The sequence below is a fragment of the Podarcis tiliguerta genome, assembly GCF_965153285.1.
Source record: "Podarcis tiliguerta genome assembly, chromosome: 10".
In the NCBI taxonomy this organism is placed as follows: Eukaryota; Metazoa; Chordata; class Lepidosauria; order Squamata; family Lacertidae; genus Podarcis; species Podarcis tiliguerta.
Window position 1 is genome coordinate 40,509,924 of NC_139543.1, and position 18,571 is coordinate 40,528,494.

At 39.2% G+C, this 18,571-nt stretch overlaps 1 protein-coding gene across 23 annotated transcripts in view; it reads right to left on the reverse strand.

Moving 5' to 3' along the window:
• Window positions 1-293: 293 nt before the first annotated feature.
• The window catches only part of ANKS1B (ankyrin repeat and sterile alpha motif domain containing 1B), a 318,652-nt gene continuing 300,374 nt past the window's right edge, over window positions 294-18,571 (reverse strand). For 16 of the 23 annotated variants that reach the window (XM_083400502.1, XM_083400501.1, XM_083400485.1 and 13 more), the window contains 6 exons: window positions 16,070-16,198; window positions 13,348-13,419; window positions 10,060-10,146; window positions 7,525-7,662; window positions 4,520-4,687; window positions 294-2,194 (listed from right to left, as the gene is read on the reverse strand). In XM_083400502.1, the coding sequence (XP_083256628.1) occupies window positions 2,084-2,194; window positions 4,520-4,687; window positions 7,525-7,662; window positions 10,060-10,146; window positions 13,348-13,419; window positions 16,070-16,198 (705 nt within the window). In that variant the 3' untranslated portion in view covers window positions 294-2,083. The remainder of the gene's footprint in view (window positions 2,195-4,519; window positions 4,688-7,524; window positions 7,663-10,059; window positions 10,147-13,347; window positions 13,420-16,069; window positions 16,199-18,571) is intronic. The other 7 variants (XM_083400496.1, XM_083400500.1, XM_083400499.1 and 4 more) reach the window with 3 other exon arrangements.

The window sequence follows — 18,571 nt, forward strand, 5'->3', positions numbered from 1 at the left end:
CAAGGTCAAGATCTTGCTGGGGAGGCTGAAGGTGCTATTAGAGATAAGTTGACAATTAGGTTAGATTTGAAGTCTGTGTTCTATAGCACAGAGACACTACACATCCACCAAGTTCTAGCATTGGCCTGAAGCATGGAGGAGTTCCCTTTTTGCTGCACTAGTGTCTTGTGAGATATTGAAAGCTGTTGAGTAAGTGAAGTGGTTCATAGGATCATACACTTAAGACTGATCCATCACTTAACAACAGCTTAATGTTCAATATTATCCATACTAAATTTTCCAGAAACTAATGCTGACTGTACAACTTCAATTTATTTTGTGTGCTTTTATAGGATATAAATAATGACAAAAATTACAAAATTTATAACTGGAAGCCCAAGCATATTTACATAGTAGTATTTGTTGCAGTGAGGCTACTATTTACTTTTCTCCTATACAATATTCCTTTTGGTACTATATTTTTCAGTGTTTACTGTCAGCCTACTACATACATATCAACAATGAATAGGCATAATATGTACAAGGAGCTGATTGGTTCAAGTAAATTGAATACTGTATTAAAAGGTTTTTTGTCATTCAGCGCTATGATTAGGTTCAACTAAACCATATACAATTTTGAATTTTAAAGCAAGTTCAATTATCAATTTTGTTAAAAATTCAGTTGTTGAATGTAACTGAAACCTTTCAGTTAAATATGAAAGAATAATAAAAAACATTTAAGTCAACCACACTATTCATCAATATCTCTATAATGAAGTTCAAAATGATTCACAATTTGACTGGATAGAACATACATTAAAATGTCATTTTTTGCCTATGATTGATATTTTTACTGTTATAATTCATTCAGTTTCACTGAAATACATAATGTTATTATACAAATACTCCACAAAGACATTAAAAAATTAAAATACTTCAAAGAAAATGGTAAGCAAATTTCATTAAGTCAACTGTCAAGCCAATGCTCAACTGATTTGTGGAAAGAATTATTACTTTGGAATGGTTTGCTTCATTTAGGAAAAAACCTTTTGAGTTGAACTTTTTCATTACAACCAGCTTTCTGAGACAGAAAATTTGATAAAATTCCTAGTTTTGTTTAAAACCATCTTTCAGATTTTTAAAAACCGAAACTCATGGCTATAATAACTTGAAAAACTGTGTATAGTTGCGTGTGCCTGTAGTGCAATTGCTGGGCAGCTTCCGTTTTACCCCATGAAGTGAAGCATCCAGCATACTGATGGCCCCACTGTTACTACTGTTAGATAGTACAGTAGCAGTTTCTTTAACTTTAAAATAAAGCCAGACTCTCTTCATAATTAATGACCTCCTTTAACATAAATATCATACTTGCTCTTATAGTTTTCTTCTCTCCCACAAAAATATTTAATACAAGGTGCATTTTCATGCATTATTAATTCCTCTTTTTTTTTAAGCCATTAATAAAACTCTGATTCTGTTTCACACTGACATATATAACCTCATTTCTCTAGAGGATTAAATGGCATGAAGAATACAGAGACCAGCAAATACAGAAGTCAAGGAAGCTAATGTCTTGCCATTACTAATTTTGAAAAACATATTAAACAGTAGAATTAACTTATATAGATCCCCATGGTTTCACAAACATATCTCAAATATTTTATTAACTAATCTGGGTTTGTTTCAATTTAAAAACTGCCATGTGTGAAAATAAAAACCCAACCACAACTGAACGTTGTATTACTAAGCAGCATTACCGTTAGAGACCTTTGTAAAAGTAGAACGTTAAAATACGAAATCAAAAGAAAGCACTGTGGCAAAGTCCTAAGAGAAGAGCGTGCGTGAAACAATCTCCCACTCCTCTTGTGGGCTGTAATTGAAAAGTCTTCATCCCATGTCATTCTTCTATCAGTGCTGCAGGAAGAACAATCACCAGAAATGACCAGCAGCCTTTTGTTTTTGTTTGTATGTTTTTGCTAGTTTCAAGGCCACTCATATAGTGCAGTCTTCCCCTCTACTAGACTGAAGAGTTGCCGTCAAGGAAAGGCTGTGCTATGACTGCTTTGAGTGCAAGGCACAACAAGAAACAGAGGACAGTTCACTATCAGAAAATTGTGGTTTCATACTTGGTATTAATTCCTCTTTTAGCTTCTTGTCCTGGTTCTACAATCCATGGTAGGTTGGCAAGAGTCTTTTGTTCAGTGGGATCTATCTGCTTTGAAACAAATACAAAAGAAACACAATGATGCTTTATCTACTCTAATTGCTGAGCATTAAAACAGTGCTCAAACTGGGTCACACAGTAGCACATCATTATCCACACGGCATGCACCATAGATTGCTTTCCTGAGGCTACAGTCTATATTCTATTTTATCAGGATAATCCAAGAGGATATTGATTCATTAGTTTCACTGCCCTCACAGAACGAGTCCAGTGCAGCAAGAGATGTATCTACATAAAATCTGAAGTTACAGGTATATAACTATAACTTTATCAACTATATGTATGCTGTTTTGTTCTCAGTAACACAAGGAACTCATGCTCAACAACTTGCCTTGAAGATCAGGTTGCCAAAATTGCTTTTCTCTCTCTCTCTCTTGCTAATAACGCTGCTCCAAGTATGTGTGTGTGCAGCTTGCAAAACAATCAGCAAACACACCAATTGGCTGTTTAGCTGGGTAGGACTAAACCCAGCCAATCTACATTGTCACTGATTTTCCTAACCGCTAACCATGCACATCCTGGACAACTTGGAGGAGCAACTGAGTACACAGCACTCATTTGTTTATGTAATTCTTCATTTGGCTAGAGGTGCACATAGAAATTGTATACCCTACCTAAGTTGTTTAACGGTGTTAAGAATCGATGGATTTATTAGCATATGATAATGCCAATTAGCTTCTGCCTTTTCTGTCCAATACATATTTACATTTTCTTTTAAAAGCTGTCTGTCTCTGGACAACTACCTGACCATGTTCTGGTCTGGTAGTTGAAGGTGAGAACTGCTGGTAAGAGCTTCTAGAAAAGTATTGCCTTTATAATGTACCGTATTTTTCACCCTATAGGACACACTTTTCCCCCTCCAAAAATGAAGGGGAAATCTGTGTGCGTCCTATAGGGCGAATACAGGCTTTCGCTGAAGCTTGGAGAGCGAGAGGGGTCGGTGCGCACCGACCCCTCTCACTCTCCAGGCTTCAGGAAGCTATCAGCAAGCCTGGGGAGCCCGCGGGAGTTCCCAGAGGGCTCCCCACGCTGCGGATAGCAGCCTGCCGCCTGGCGTGCGAGATGCCCTGAAGCAGAGCGCCCCGCGTGCCAGGCAGACATCCGCAACCTGAGGAGCCCTGCGGGAGTTCCCGCAGGGCTCCCTAGGTTACGGATAGCAGCCTGCTGCACGGAGCGCGGGCACGCTGAAGCAGAGCGCCCCGCACTTCTGGCAGATATCGGCCAGCCCCACAAGCTCGGGGGACAGCGTGGAGGTGCAGCGCCACCATCCCGCTGTTCCCTGACCTGGTTTTGGGGGGGAAATAAAGGAAAAATTTTTTTCCTTTATTTCCCCCCCAAAAAATTAGGTGTGTCCTATGGGACGGAGCATCCTATGGGATGAAAAATACGGTAAATATATACTAAAGAAGATCACAAGAAGCTATGTTTGATCTACAGTATTAGTGTTGCTATTAAGCAGAGAATGGGCCACAGAGGAAAAACTGAACCACAGATACATAAGGTGAAATTGATGTTTAATTACAGGTGGCTTCCTTAGCATGCCTAGGAATCCCTCCAGTACTGTTTTACATAATGAATTTTGTGTGCCCAAGAGCTAGTAACTATACTGAATTTCTACAGCTGCTTTTAGAAAGATGAGCGAATGGAATACTTGCTCATGCCACTAGCATGCTGATTATAAAGAGAAAGTATGATTGTACCTACCTGAATTGTAGTTTTCCATTCCCAATGAAAGGTCAGCAGATTGGGTCTTGGCTCTCTGCCCACAGGTCGGAGGCAGGCAGCAACATTTGGGGCATGGGGCTCCCAGGATTCAGTTTGTGAACTCACCAAGCTCAAGAAAGATCAGGACTTATAGAAAGAAAAACCCAATCCTACACCCCAGATATATATATAGAATAAGGAAAAAGTGAAGTGAAGAGCAGATGTACTGCAGCCGGTCTTAAGGGTGGGCCCAGCTGCCCTTTCATTGGCAATGGAAAAGTATGATTCAAGTACTTTTTCCAATTTCTGCAATGAAAGGTCAGTAGTTTGGGACCTTCCAACTGAGGGTGGCTTCCATTGAAGTGAAGGCATCTATGCAATAGTGTCCTGTAAAGGTGCTGGGGGAGGCCCCGGCAGCAGCCCTGCATATTTCTAGTAAAGGAGTGTTAGTGGAGAATCCTGGGAGCCCAACATTGCTGCCTGCCTTTCCCCTGTGGGCAGAGAGCCAAGACCCAATCTGCTGAACCTTTCATTGCAGAAATGGGGAAATGAGTTCAGCCTAAGCACCAGCACCAGCAGGCTTCTTTCATGGGTTGTACATATTTTACTCACCACAGATTTTCGAATGCTAACACGAGGTTTTGGAATTGGTTTTGTAGGTTTATTATCGAAGCTTTCAGGAAGGGTTGAAGAATGACCTCCTTTTCGAGCCTGAAGTGCTAGTTGGTAGGCTACTTCAAATGCCTGTCCCAATGTGAGAATTATTTCATAGGCTAAATTCTGGAACAGCAACAAACAGCATCATGAAAACAAGTTAGTTTAAACACATTGTCACGTATCAGACAGAGCTTAATTTTCACACACTGTGGAATACTGCAGAACTGTGATTCCCAAACTTTTTCTCCTGGACCACTTGAAAAATAGCCAAGGGTCTTGGTAGACCACTTAATGGATTTTTCTGCTTGCTTAGCAATTGTAATTTGGTGTACTAGATCCTGAAGTATTTTTATTATTATTATATAGAATTCAAATTTTACTACAATAAGAAATAAGAGAATCAATAAACATAGAATTAAAAATCATATGTTAATGTAATGGATGTGGTTATGGTGTTACACCAAATATTGTTCTGAGTGCCTTCCCCTCTTTATTGCTGCTTTCTTCATATCCATTGATTCTCCACTCCTGTCATGCCCTTTCCTGCCTCTTTACCCCATTTTTGAAGAATACCTCGCTCTTAAGGGGAAGAAAATTGTGGAACTGTGACCAAGACTATAGGCTTGAGGCATTAAAGCAAGCATTCTCAGCACATCTGTAAAAAGACCATAGCAAGGAGCTGTTCTGCTATATAGATGCTTCTTTAGTTAATTTTCTGTACCTTTTGTATCCTCAGAACACAGACAAAACATTCATTAATTTTCAGTTCAGATGACCGTTAATAACAGAAGCCCTATGAAATTTTTTCTCTTCTACTCAATTTGTATTAGAAAATGTATTTTGGAGGGTGGGGGAACCAATTCACAGCCACTCTCCATGCAATTTAACTATCTGCATACATTCATTCATTCTTACTTACCAGCCATAACTCAACAACAGAACTCTAATGCAGTATTTTATAATGCACACATTATTATTTTTCTAAGTATGAAAGCTAAAAGCACTACAGTTATGTGAAGATTTAATATTTTAAAGTTTCATGGCACAAATTTAAATTAATAAAACAGACGCTTCCAGCATACCTATCTATTACTATTTTGTTAAAATTAAAAATAGACAAGAGGTTACCTTGAACACTTATCTTCCAGATGTTGTTGGATTCCGACTCCATCATCCCTAACAATTGGCAGAGCTATCTGAAGCTGATGGCAGTTGGCACCCCACAACATCTGCTGGGCCAAAGATTCCCCACCCCTGCTTTATCATTTACCAGCTGTACATAAATTTATTTTTCAAAAGTCAAATTTTCATTCCTTATAAAGAGTTTCTGTCATTGTTTTCAGAGCCTATTAGAGCATTGAAATGTATAAGAGTATTACTATAAAATCATATTGCCTTATTTAAATCCAGGCATCTTTTCCTAGCCAAAAAACAAAATTGTGCTATCACTTAACATAGATTCCTGAAAGTACAACAAACTATTCAAGGTTGCTTTAACTTGGGGGTTCTCAACCTTTCTGTCTACTTAAGAGAGCTGAAAAACACCAAGACCAACAAGTGGTACAAGGGAACAGCCAGTTCCAAAATAGTGTGAGATGAAAGCAGCTTGGCATAATCAGCGGATATCTAATCCATCTTTCCAAATTGCTAAATTCTTTCCCACAGTGTTCTCCTGATGACAAGGTGTTTCAAAGCTAAGCTTTCCTCAGGTCTGCTCTGGAGTTATTGTTACTCATCTTTGTAAAGAGGAGTTTTACTTGTATATCTATCCTATCCCATCATTACGTGCCTCTCAAAGCCTTTATAGCCATCTCCTGTAATTTCTTCTGCCATTCCCCTTTTGCCCTCAACTTGTACCTTATTTCCACCCAACCAAAAAAGCCTGCCAGTTTCTTTCATCCCTCTTTCCTGGTCCTTGCACATTCATTTTTCCTCATATAATACTTGTATTTGCTTACCCCTTCCTATTACCATCTGATTAATGATCATAAATGTTAACCTGTTACCTGTCTCTAATTTTCTTCAACACCTTCACTGGCCCTTTTACATCAGAAGAGGAAGACTGACCTTTCTCCCCACCCTCATTTTTCTGGCTCCTGCCCATGTATTCAAGCAGTATTCAAGGAGTGGCTGATGCTGCATTGGTCTAATGAAGAGGGCATGGCCAGCAAGCAAGTTTGCACTGGGCAGGCTGTGCTAGTGATGCCCACCTGAAAGTGGCCCCAAACTTACTTGTGGGCCCTAGTCTGATGTCTAAGAAGCACTGCTTTATGAGTAGGAAAAGGTGTGACACGTTTATGTGTGCAAAGCAGTAATCATAGGCAATAATCATTCAACCTGCCTATGTCCCCTGGGAAGCTACTGCGAATCATGGCTTTCTATTACTGAATTAGAAATAAGCTACAACACGATAATGATATGAAGCAGTATACTAAATTTGTAAATAGAAGTATTGCCACACTTTTAAAAAGTGAATATTTTTTAAAATGTCCCACCTAGTTCAGAAGAGCTGAGCAAAAAAATTATATTGTACCCGGGTTTGTCCTGAACAATCCATTATAGATAAACCGCAACCGAGAACTTGATGATCTGGCTAGTTATACTTCTATTTCTGTGATCCTCTGCATCCCTACTTAGAGGCAAGTTTTTTAAATTCAATGGAACTTATCAATTCACAGAATTGTGGATTTGGAAGAGTCCCAGAGGGTCATCTAGTCCACCCCCACCCCCCGTAATGCTACAAGAATCCTCTTTTCTAGGCTAAACATACCCAACTGCCTCAATTGCTCCTCATAAGGCTTGGTTAACCCCCCCCCTCTGCTTACTCCCAGCAATGTGGGGCTAGGATTGCAGCCTAAAGTATTTGCATCTGTCTCAGCAAAATTGCATTCTATGGCACCCATTTATAAATATTTTTGATTTTAAAATGGGACCAAGTAGAAATATATTTATAGACCAACCACATCAAAGGCTGTGAACACATGGCAGTAATGGTGATTTGTCTTCAAGTCTTTTGTGATATAAGCAAATGTAGAGAGGTCTTCAGGGTCTTGTGCAGCACAAGAAATGTTACGAATCTCGTGTTCAGCAATAATATTCTAAATGAAAGAAAAAGAAATGGCAACTCAGTGGATTTAATTAACATCATACAGCCCTTCAATCATTCAGCTGCAAAGTGAGAGTATGAACATCTGGGGCAGAGGGAGATGGGGGCAACGTTCCATAGCAACCATGGCAGCCTGGTTTCCCCAAGTAAGCCTCATTAATAACAGCTCAATAAATAATACACTTGGGCAGCCTTTCCTTTGTCAGCAGAGGTAAAAAAAAGGTGTGTATCTGGCAGATAGGAAGACGACATAGATCTGAAGACTACATAACCTTCCCATTCTCCCAACACCCCTCCCTCCCCAAAACAGAATTGGCATAAATATATTTCCTCCCAATTGTTTCTAGTGGGAGGAAAAATACATATGCCAATCTTCAAAAAGAGAGGGAGAGTAAAAACATGCCCACCACTGTGTCCTCCTGTCACTTGGCCAGTAGGGCTTTGGCTATACCTGTACTAGTGATTCTGACAATAGATCGTGGTCGTTATTCTACCGCTAGCCACACAGAGAACAAGAACATTATAATGGTTTGGATCCAGACTTGTTCCTCTGCAATCAGAAGGGCAACCAGAACCCAGCAAAGGCTCATTGCTCAGTGAAACAGGGATGTGAAATAGTTAAATGAGCCAAGCAAAATGAAGGGTACTGTCCAGATACATTAACACTTGGTATAGCAAAATGATATTTATACCTTCATTGCATTCAATTTTTCCAAATGTTATTTCACATAAAAACCACCAGGATGAGTTTGTTTAGTTTAAGCTAAGAACTTCAGATGCAATACTGTCACCACAATCCAAACCCCTGTTTGTGAACTGGTGCTGTGGGATTTGGTCATATATGTTTCATCTTTAATCACATACTTAAGAATTAGAATAAATTATCTTCTGAATTTGGATGATGGTTAATCTGCCATGCTCATGTGCCATCCTTAATCTGTTTTTCCCTGTGACAAATTTACTCTGAAAAAGTGTATTTTCAGGCAACTATGAATGCTCAAGAGAGCTCACTGAAATATTAATTTAGCAATCTATTTTAATAATGTATACTGAAAACTGGTTATTTGAATCTATGAGCTTGTGTTTTAGAAGAGAATCAAAACTATTAAATCCTCTTATCTCAAATTGTTGGAGCATTTTTAAAACTGTTATTTCTACATAAAGGACCACAATCAAATTAATGATTATGCCTTAATGAGCAATAATTATGTAAAGATCTTTAGACTCAGTGAGGTTTAATACTCATTTAATTTTACACTACTTTGGGTAAAACCAATAATACATCTTAATTTTACTTCCTTGTTCTTAGTTTCAGAATAGATTGCAGTGATACTAAAAAGCAGGGGTTTGGTTTCCTATGAATGAGAATTTAAAAAAGATTGCCATAGGCTGTTGATGGTTGATAGCACAAGATTAGTTTTCAGAACGAATTAGAACTGGAAAGAATGCTTATGTTAAAAGAAGAAGCTCTATAAAGTTCTGTGGACTTCATAGTTTTTAATGTTCATTTCAAACTCCGCTCTGGTCCACTGAAAGTTGTGCTGGAATTTGAACTCTCTTAAGTGAATATGGCATGTATTTACAGCAGAGGTGGGGAATTTCCAGCCTGCAAGGCAATCTGGGCTCTCCAGGCCATTTCCTCCAAGCCACAACCACTTACCCATCAGCCGATGTCACTGGTGACTTTGGCTGATGGGTGAGAGAATAGGGTTTAATCCCATGCTGGCTGTGCCACCCTGTTTCCAGCAGGGAACAAGATCATGCTGCATAGGCAGCAGAATTTAAACTCTACTCATCAGACATTAAAGCCCTTTCCTTTTCCCTTAATCAGCCAGGGGGTGGCATGCAGATGGGAAACGCTGCCACCCACCTGCTTACAGCAGAAGTAGAGCAGCTTCCCCACATTTGCAGGAGAGGGAAGGGTGCTTTGCCACTTTAAGGAAGTCCCTGTGCTCCTGATAGAAATGTAGTGACTGCCCAAGACCTACTGTGTAAACTACTCAATGGGTACAAACAACCTAGTGGGAAACAATATTACATTTTACTACAATTAGTGGATCAAGTGCTAACTTTGTACTTTTAGGCCGCAAGCTTATACACACAACAATGGAAAACAATGGGACTTACTTTTGCATAAACGTGCAGTATTTTACTGCTAAGGGATCTCAGCTGTGCCTATATTTTCTTGACTTATTGAATATGTTTTAAAAATAACAAGGGAATAGCCTGTGTGTTTTGTTTGCCTGAGTTTAAATGCCCTGTTGCTTCCAGATGGGGACGGAGAAAACAATGCTGGGAAAGGACAGGAACTTACACTTTGAAAACAGGTGGCCATACATGTGGAAGAACATTTTATTATAAAATGTATGAGTAACCAAATGATGCCTACCTTATTTGTTGCATCAATAAATTTTACCCCTTTATAAGAGACTGATAAAACAATAGTAGGAACTTTCTTCATTTGTTCTGTAGACTTCTGAAATTAAAAACAAACATGAAAGAATGTGGTGTATTGAATAATGTACATCTGATTTTCTTTCCCAAGACAACAATATACTACACTCAACAGTATGCAATGGGATATAGAGGATATATCTCATTATGTATTTTAATAGCCCATCTCTGAAAATGAGTGGAATAAGCCACCACATGCACATACATAGTACAAGAGACATGAATACTGGTTTGATTGCATTGCTTCCAAGCGATGGGAGGATTTAATGGAGGATAAGGCATTCAGGTGCTACTAGCCATGATAGCTATGATCTACCTCCACTGTCCAGTCTGGGGACTCACAAGCGGGAAGAGTGTTGTTGCCCTCAAGTCCTGCTTTTGGGCTTCCCATAGGTATCTGGTTGGCCACTGTGAGAACAGCATGATGGACGAGTTGGGCCAGCAGGGCTCTTGTTACATTCTTAAGAAGTAATACAAAAGTGGCTGGCTTTGCTTTGCCTCTGACAAAGCAGCAGCAAAGTTTCTTGGATAGTATTGTAGCAGATTTTCATCTGGACAATTGAAGCTACTTCATCTACTCTGGTGCTTATTACGAGATGTTTTGCTTTAACAGACCTGCACTTCTATTTCTTTGTAATAACTTGTCTGATTTGTAGTTTGTTGTGGCCCGTGGTCAAACAAACAAAATTATTCCCTACCCAACAATATAAACTATTTATTTCTTAAATTTACAACCCACCCTGCCTCTCAAAGGAGCCCAGGGCAGCAAACAACTAGTGGTAATAGTGCCATATTGCAAACAAGTGCAAAATAAAGTACTTTAAGTAAGTTTATTCTAGCTGAAAGATACACTGAAAGCTAAACAGTATACTGAAAAAACTTGTCAAAGGAAAACAATGAGCTTGATGGTAGAAAAGCAAAAGCTTGATGAAAAAAGATGAGGATTAAAATGTTTCCTAACTGTAATAAAATAAATCCATGGCCATACCTACATGACCTCAGTAAACCCAACTTTAGCTATATATGAGATTTTGGGGGGCCATTTGAGGCATTTTGACCTCCCTCCCCACCAGTGGGACAGCACTTACATTGCTTTCTAATGCCCCTCAGGATCACATCCTTATTCTTTGATACACTACAATATTTAATGCTAAAGTAGCCTGACTGATTATCCCACCTGTATGCACTTGTGTAGAAGTACTGCAGTTTCCTTTGATATTTTAAGGGTTTTAGAGATTTTGTCACTTCCTAAAAAACTCAAAAATTTCTGTAGAAGGGCCATATTTATTTTATCTATGTTTAATATAATCTGTGTCTCTTTTTAGCAAAGATAACACAAAGCAGTTACCAACTGAAACACTGAACAAGAAAACATCCAACAGACAATAAATAACAGGAGAAGGAAAACATATTAAAATGATTAGTTAGCTCCCAATTATAAAGATTTTTGAATTATAAAAAAATAAAACTTTTTATTTGTATAGTTCTACATTTAGATGGGATAAATATAGATATTAATTATGCTTAATAAGTGTTGAGTTAAGATGCCAACAGTTTTCCTCTTCTTCATACAAATAATGTATTTGAGCACTAAAGAAAGAACATACAGAATGTATAATGAGAAAGATTGAGGTTATGGTTTATACGTATTTAATTGACATCCTTGGAACACCTTTCAAAAGCATCAGCCTTTATCTCCCCAAAACTAAATACCAGTCCCTTATTTACACTTTGCTGCAGATAGAAACAAATAAACAAAATGAAATCATTTGTATTTTCAATGGTATATATTCTTAATCATTTCATAAATTTGCAATTACACATGAAAACAATGATGCCAATGAGCTGTTAAGACTTTATTCTTATCTAAATAGATTTTGTTGGACAACTGCCAGTGACACAATTGTAGGATATTCTTATAATGTCTTAAGTGAAAAATATGTTGTGATTGGGCATTATCACTCCTGAAATGTGACTCCACACTGATCTCTCCTGTCCCTGCTCTCAGCAGTTGTTTTTAATACTATACTATTATGGGTTTTCTGTCTTGATTAGCATGAACAGGCTTATTGCTGTTTTGTCTGAAATACTTGAAGGATTATCAGAGAATTAACCAAAGGAATTAGCCAATATTCCCTGATGGTACTAGCTTTTGGAACGTAGCATCCATCAATGTCTGGGGGAAGGAGAAGGAGACTACTAGAAGGATCCCTCCCCCCCCGCCCCCTTTTAATTTGAGCAGAGAAGGGAGTCTGAGTTTGTTAAAGGAAAAGTACTTTGGTGGTTTCGGTTGTTCTCCTTGGGAAACTGAAACAGGACTAGTGGTTTTGCTCTCTGCTTTAAATGTTCTGCTTGAATTTTTGTAAATGGGCAGGCATTACAAAAAGACATCATTTTCCTCCAGTACTCCCTTGGCCAATGGTGGCCAGCGATGTAAAGGTAAAGGGACCCCTGACCATTGGGTCCAGTCGTGGCCGACTGTGGGGTTGCGACACTCATCTCGTTTTATTGGCCGAGAGAGCTGGCATACAGCTTCCTGCGATGTAATTTGCTACAAATAGCTGCCAGTGGCCCATGCATAGCAATTGACAGCAGGATTGGAATTTCCATATTTACCCTTTAGGTGCCAGGAGGAAGCAGCGGAGGTGGGAATGACACTGCCAGCCCCATGCACAGGCATGGTTATTGAGTCCCTGCAAATGTTAGCAGCCTGTGTCTGTGCTGGAAAAATCATCCACCCAGTAAACACCACTCAGCAACTTCCATCTGAATCACTGCCTGCCAGCAGTAAAGGTGGAAATTCTCTCTCCGCGCCCCCTCATCATATTCCAAGGGATTTAAAATGGCTTACTCTTTCCCCAAGGGAGTTCCCAAGTTCCACCAAAAAGGGGCTTGAGTATCCAGTCCTATGGGAATTTACTAGTCAAGTTCTCCGTTAAGGAAATGCTTGGCCTGCTAAATCTTATTATATTCTCTACAGAAATAAAAAGGTGCAGGGGGGGGGGATTACTTATCAAGAGGTAGGAAACGTACAACGTGCATGCAGATGGAGGTTTTAGTGGTAACATGAAAAACTATGTAACATATGTATAACTAAAGTATAAAGAATATTGCAAAAAAATCCAGAGTTATTTCATTTAATGTACAACATAGATGAAGTGAGGCAGTTACAAGTAAAAGTCCGGCCTATTACAGCCGTTTTGAAAAAGTAAGGTTTACTCACCCTCATTTTTGCACAGGCATCCTGCGTTGATTCTGTGCCTCTTAGTTCTTTTACCAGCATAGAACCTAAATACTTATGAAAGAAACAAGGCACTGTTTTCTGAAGTTATGAAACAAAGTAAGCAAAATTTCAAAGAAAGCTTATTTGCTGACCTAAAACATTCTAGGGAAAGTAAATAATGTAAGATACAGCCCTGCTTCTTGAATTCCCTCTTCTCAGAAATACACTTGGTGCTGACACTTTGGCACCAAGTAAAGCCCTATCTGTTTGTGCCAGGCATTTTCAGTGTTTGAATGTATTGATTGGTGGTTTTAGCTGCTCTTGTTGTTTAAAAGGGTTTTAAGATTTATGATTGTGTTTTATGTGCTTTTAAGAATTTTGCTGTCCAGCCTGGAATCTATTGAGCTAAATCTTCTTCATTAAATCAAATCTATAATTTTCCCTTTCATAATGTTAGATTTTACAAAGTGTTATTTCATGCTCTTTGTCTAAGTTAATTTATTAGCAGTACTAGCAGGTATTGTTGTTGTTGCTGATGTTATTATTAATTACCCACCCTTCACCCTAAGATCCCAAGTTGAGTTACAACAATTTTAAATTCATTAAAAACAGTTTAAAACAACTTAGTTGTCAAAGGCCAGGATAAAGAAGTGCGCGTTCATTATTCAACTGTATAGTGAACTTGCCAGACACACATCTGTGGGGAGGAACCTCCACAACCTAGGGGCTGCTACAGGGAATGCCCTGTCTGGCAACATGAACCCCTGAGCCAGGAGTAGAGGAAGGGAGGTGCGGGTTGCCCTGGGTGTCACCACCAATGGGGGTGACAAAATGGGGCGGCACTCACTGCGGGAGCCTGCAGCGCACCTGAGCCACATGTCTCTCCTGGGAGAGACGTGGTGGCTTGGGTGTACGCAGGCTCTGCACTGCTCAAACTGTCTGCCCACTGCCTCCTCCCCACCCCCCCAGCTGTAGGGCGTCTGAGAGGGAGGAGGCAGGCAGACTCCAGAGGCCCCACAGTGCACCCTGCCCTATGGGCAGCTCGCCCCGCCCCTATGGACGGATCACCCCGCCCCTGGGCACGCCGCCCCAGGGGCCCAAGTGGCTTCCTCCGCTGCTGCCCTGAGCTTCTGCATTTTTCACCTTTAAAACAGATGTCATATTCATAGGGAGAAGTCATCAAAAACAAAACCAAGGATTTACTCTTAAAACCTATGTATATACCAGCTGTCCATATACAAAAAGAAAATAAAAAGTCACACTACTGTGCAGTTACAGGACCATGCAGGGTACACACGTGATGTAAAGTTACTTAGGTTGTAATTCTAATGTTGGCCAAAGGGCAGCTGAGGGGCACATGTGCCAATCCACCAGTGGAGGAGTTCTGCCTCTGGGGCACTTTTATGACCCTGAAGGAGCCCCTGGCATGTTCAGTGGGTGTAGATGCAGTGCCAGTGGCAGGGCATGAAGGGGGCATATTGGATGTAGACTGCAGGAAGCCTTGTATTCCCCCATTCCCCTGAAAAGCACAAAAACTCTATACTAGTCCTAGAGCAGGTGTAGTTATTCTTCCTTCACTGATGTCAATGGGATAAAATGGAGATGGACACATACAGAAAAATGAGAAAGATGCCGCTACTGCTACCTTCTACCGTGGTTGGAGCAGGCTAGTGGTGCCAAAGAAACAGTGGATCCTTTCATGAAATTTCCACCACCACATTGTTGCTCAGTGGTATACATTCATCTTGGTATATAACATTTGATTTAGTTCACTATTGTGTGTTACCAGAATATTCTGTCCAGGATCATAAAGTCCAGTATTATAATTCGGCAAAAAAAAAAGCCTAAATCATCTCAGTACAGTTGAATTAAAGCTGTGAAGCTTTTTTCCTTTTAAAAAAATAACGTGTGTAGCACACTGCTGCTCAAGATGTAAAAGGGTGGTTTTTTGGTGTGTTTTTTAAAAAAAGATTAAGTCTTATTAGAGCCTAATTTCTTTCTATTAAGTGAGTAGTAGATTTGACAGATTCTTCAAGGCTTTTGATAAAACCAAGGACTGGTAATTTTTAATAGCACCACTTTTAAAACAGCGATTGAAGTGTTTGCTTCCAATGTGCTGGAATCAGCATGTGATCAAATGAAGTACTTCACACAGCAAGAATTTTATAGAAGGCAGTAGTACCACAAGACGTGGTAATGGTCACTAGCTTAGAGAGATTTTAAAAGGAATTTGGGCAAATTAATGGAGGATTAGTCTATCAATATGGGAGCTAAATTCAATATCCATGTACACAGGCTGTGGTGTAGTTCTGAGTACCTGATTCTGGGGACAGCTACGGTTGTCTTCATGGTCATACTCAAAAACCTTGAAAACAATGCATCTGGGTTCCCCTTAGGTTCTCTCTCTACCACCACCTTTTTATATATTCATGAGACTTTGGAGGTCAATGGCATAAAAATCTTGATGTTTCTTTAATAAAGAGCAGGGACCAAAACACAGATTTAAAGATAAAGCTACAATTTCCATCTGTATTCTGTTCACAAGAATGTGAAAAATTTTTATTTGTATCATTTTTGTTTCTGTAAGAAAATTTATTGAAGTAAGAAAGACGTTATAGTTGTGCTAGGTAGAGAAAAAGACTACTAAAATGTTAATGGTCACTCCTTAAACTGGACAATTTCCAACTATTCTCAAAGAAAACATTGAGTCTGGCAAACTTACAAATGCTTTGTAATCGCATGACTGGAAGATTAGTTTCTCTGGATGATGCTGCCAGTATTGTACCGGTGTTGATGCTGTTGCCTCATTAGGAGGTCGTAAGGTAATTGATGGTTCACCCCAGTCTCCAGTCTGAAAATCAGATGTATTCAAAAAGCAACGTAAACTGAAGGCAATTAGCATATTTCACTGTGGTTGCAACCATGGCATTTTGGCTACATATTATTATTTACAGTATGCACCATTCTGAAGAATAAAAATAACTTATGAATGCCCATATAGTCAGCATTTATTACTTCACTACAGCCTCCAATCTGAGTTTTCTAGCAAGGAGCAATGTCAAAAATAGGAAGACATTATTTAAATGCCGCTGCTACTTATACACCATTGTTATCCTTGTGCATAAGAAACTAACAGCTTGCCTATATAGATGAGTGTTTGGAAGTAAGCCTCGTGATTTCAAGCACCTATAGGATTGTAATGCAACAAGACCCATACTCAAATCCACTTTGTCCAGTTTTGCACAGTTTGCACAGGATTGCAACCTGTGCCTGTGCCCATTTGCTTATGAGAAAGCCCAACTGTAATCATTGGGACTTGTTCTGTAATCCTAGGAAAGCCTCCTTAGAAGCAAGCCCCACTGAATTCAATGAGGCTTCCTCCCATTTAAGTGTATATAGGACTGCAGTCTTATTTTGAGGAAACTTTGATGAGGATCTGAATATGTCTCTTAACTCAACTACCACCAAGGATGCTTGAATTTAATTAATTTTCATACAGATAAAAAAGCAAATATTTAAACTGATTTAACAAAATGGTTGCATTTGGAAAGTACTTTCTAAATCTATATGTATTACAACAAATCTTACAATTTGCTTATCTTTGACTTCTGAGGCTTTTTGTCCCAGTTTAATATACTCTTTCTACTCACTGTTTTTCAACTCCGTTGAGATCAAATCGGCAACTGTTTGTTAAAAGCTTACTAACAATTTTAAACAAACTTTAGAAATAAGAGGTTGGATCCAGGAAAAGGCCTGCAGAAGGAAGGAAGCAGAATCTGGTTTTCTGCTCCTCCTCCTCCCCCTGCAGCCCCACCCAGCTTCTCATGAGGATCAGGGGAGTGAATGCGGTCGATCTGTAAAAAGTAGGCTAGTTGCCTTTTGTGAGTGGGAGCTCTGGTCGCAGAATATGCTCTGACAACTCATGGGGGATTCCTCCTTAGTTCTCTGTGCCACAATTCATCCCATTTGGCAGGATCACTGTTACTCAGGAGACTGCTTGGGCAGGGTAGAGGGCAGAAAAAAACAGCTTCTGCCAGCTCCCTTCTGTAGCTTTTTCTCTGGCTCCATCCCAAGATTAAATCAAAGCAACTGAAACACGTAATTGCTGTTGAAAGCAAATGAGAAAATTCCAATGAAAGAAAATGTCGTTTCATTTCGTAAACCAGGACAGAGCAAACAAAACAAGCATTATACATCCATTTTCATGGGCCACACAATCATGACAAGACAGAGGTTGGTTTGTACAGATCTACGAGGACAAGCACAAGGTAAACTGGAAGACATCAAAATTAATAGTAACCTTCCAACGTGAAAACTGAAGCAGGAGAGCAGAAGACAAAACAAGCAGAAACAACTTTGTGCCAACATTACTGCCTCATTGAAAACTAACAGTAATGCAATTGCAGATGTGGTATTTTCCTTTAAAAGTGCTTCAGAGATATATAAATTGGCATCTTGCAATTAACTATTAACTCCTGTGCTTTTCTGGATATATATATTTTTGGTGGGAGGGAGGAGGTGTTTGGGTAGACTTGGTAGATACACTACATTTTCAGCAAGTAGCGCTTTATCTAATCACTATTTCTTGATGCTGGAAAATGCTGAAACTGTGAAATGTCTGTTATGTAGACAATAATAAAATAATAGTTAATACTTAGCTTTATATAGCACTTTAGAATGTTTAAACCGTGTCACATGGATTAACATTTTTGCAGTTGCCAATATCAACATTAGGCATTCATAGTTTTTAAACATGGAGACTCTATAAGGATAAATTATCTGTCTTTGAGCCCATTCAAAATTTATGCAGTGCCTCTTTGCCACATGTATAATGGTATTCCGTTGGTGAAATATGGAAGGGCTTTTCAAACACCCAAGGGCATACAGTGGATATGTATTCAGGCACTGACATTGGCCACAATTTTCTTGCCTATGCTCACTGCATTTTTACTGCAATTTTCTTCTTCACACTTTACAGTATTCAATATCACAAATATCAGTTATATATAGCAAACATGTGCTGCAAAAATAAGAGTCAGCCTTTGATTTTACCATCCTCAAATGCTGGGCATAATCCTGCGAAACATCTTTTAGGAATATATTTAGCTCTATCACTTAATCTGTTGCACTAACAAGTATTTCACTTTGACTACATTGTGACCTTGTGGTATTATCACTGGATATGGCAATTCAGTGTAGTGGACAAAAAAATGTTAAAGGCTTG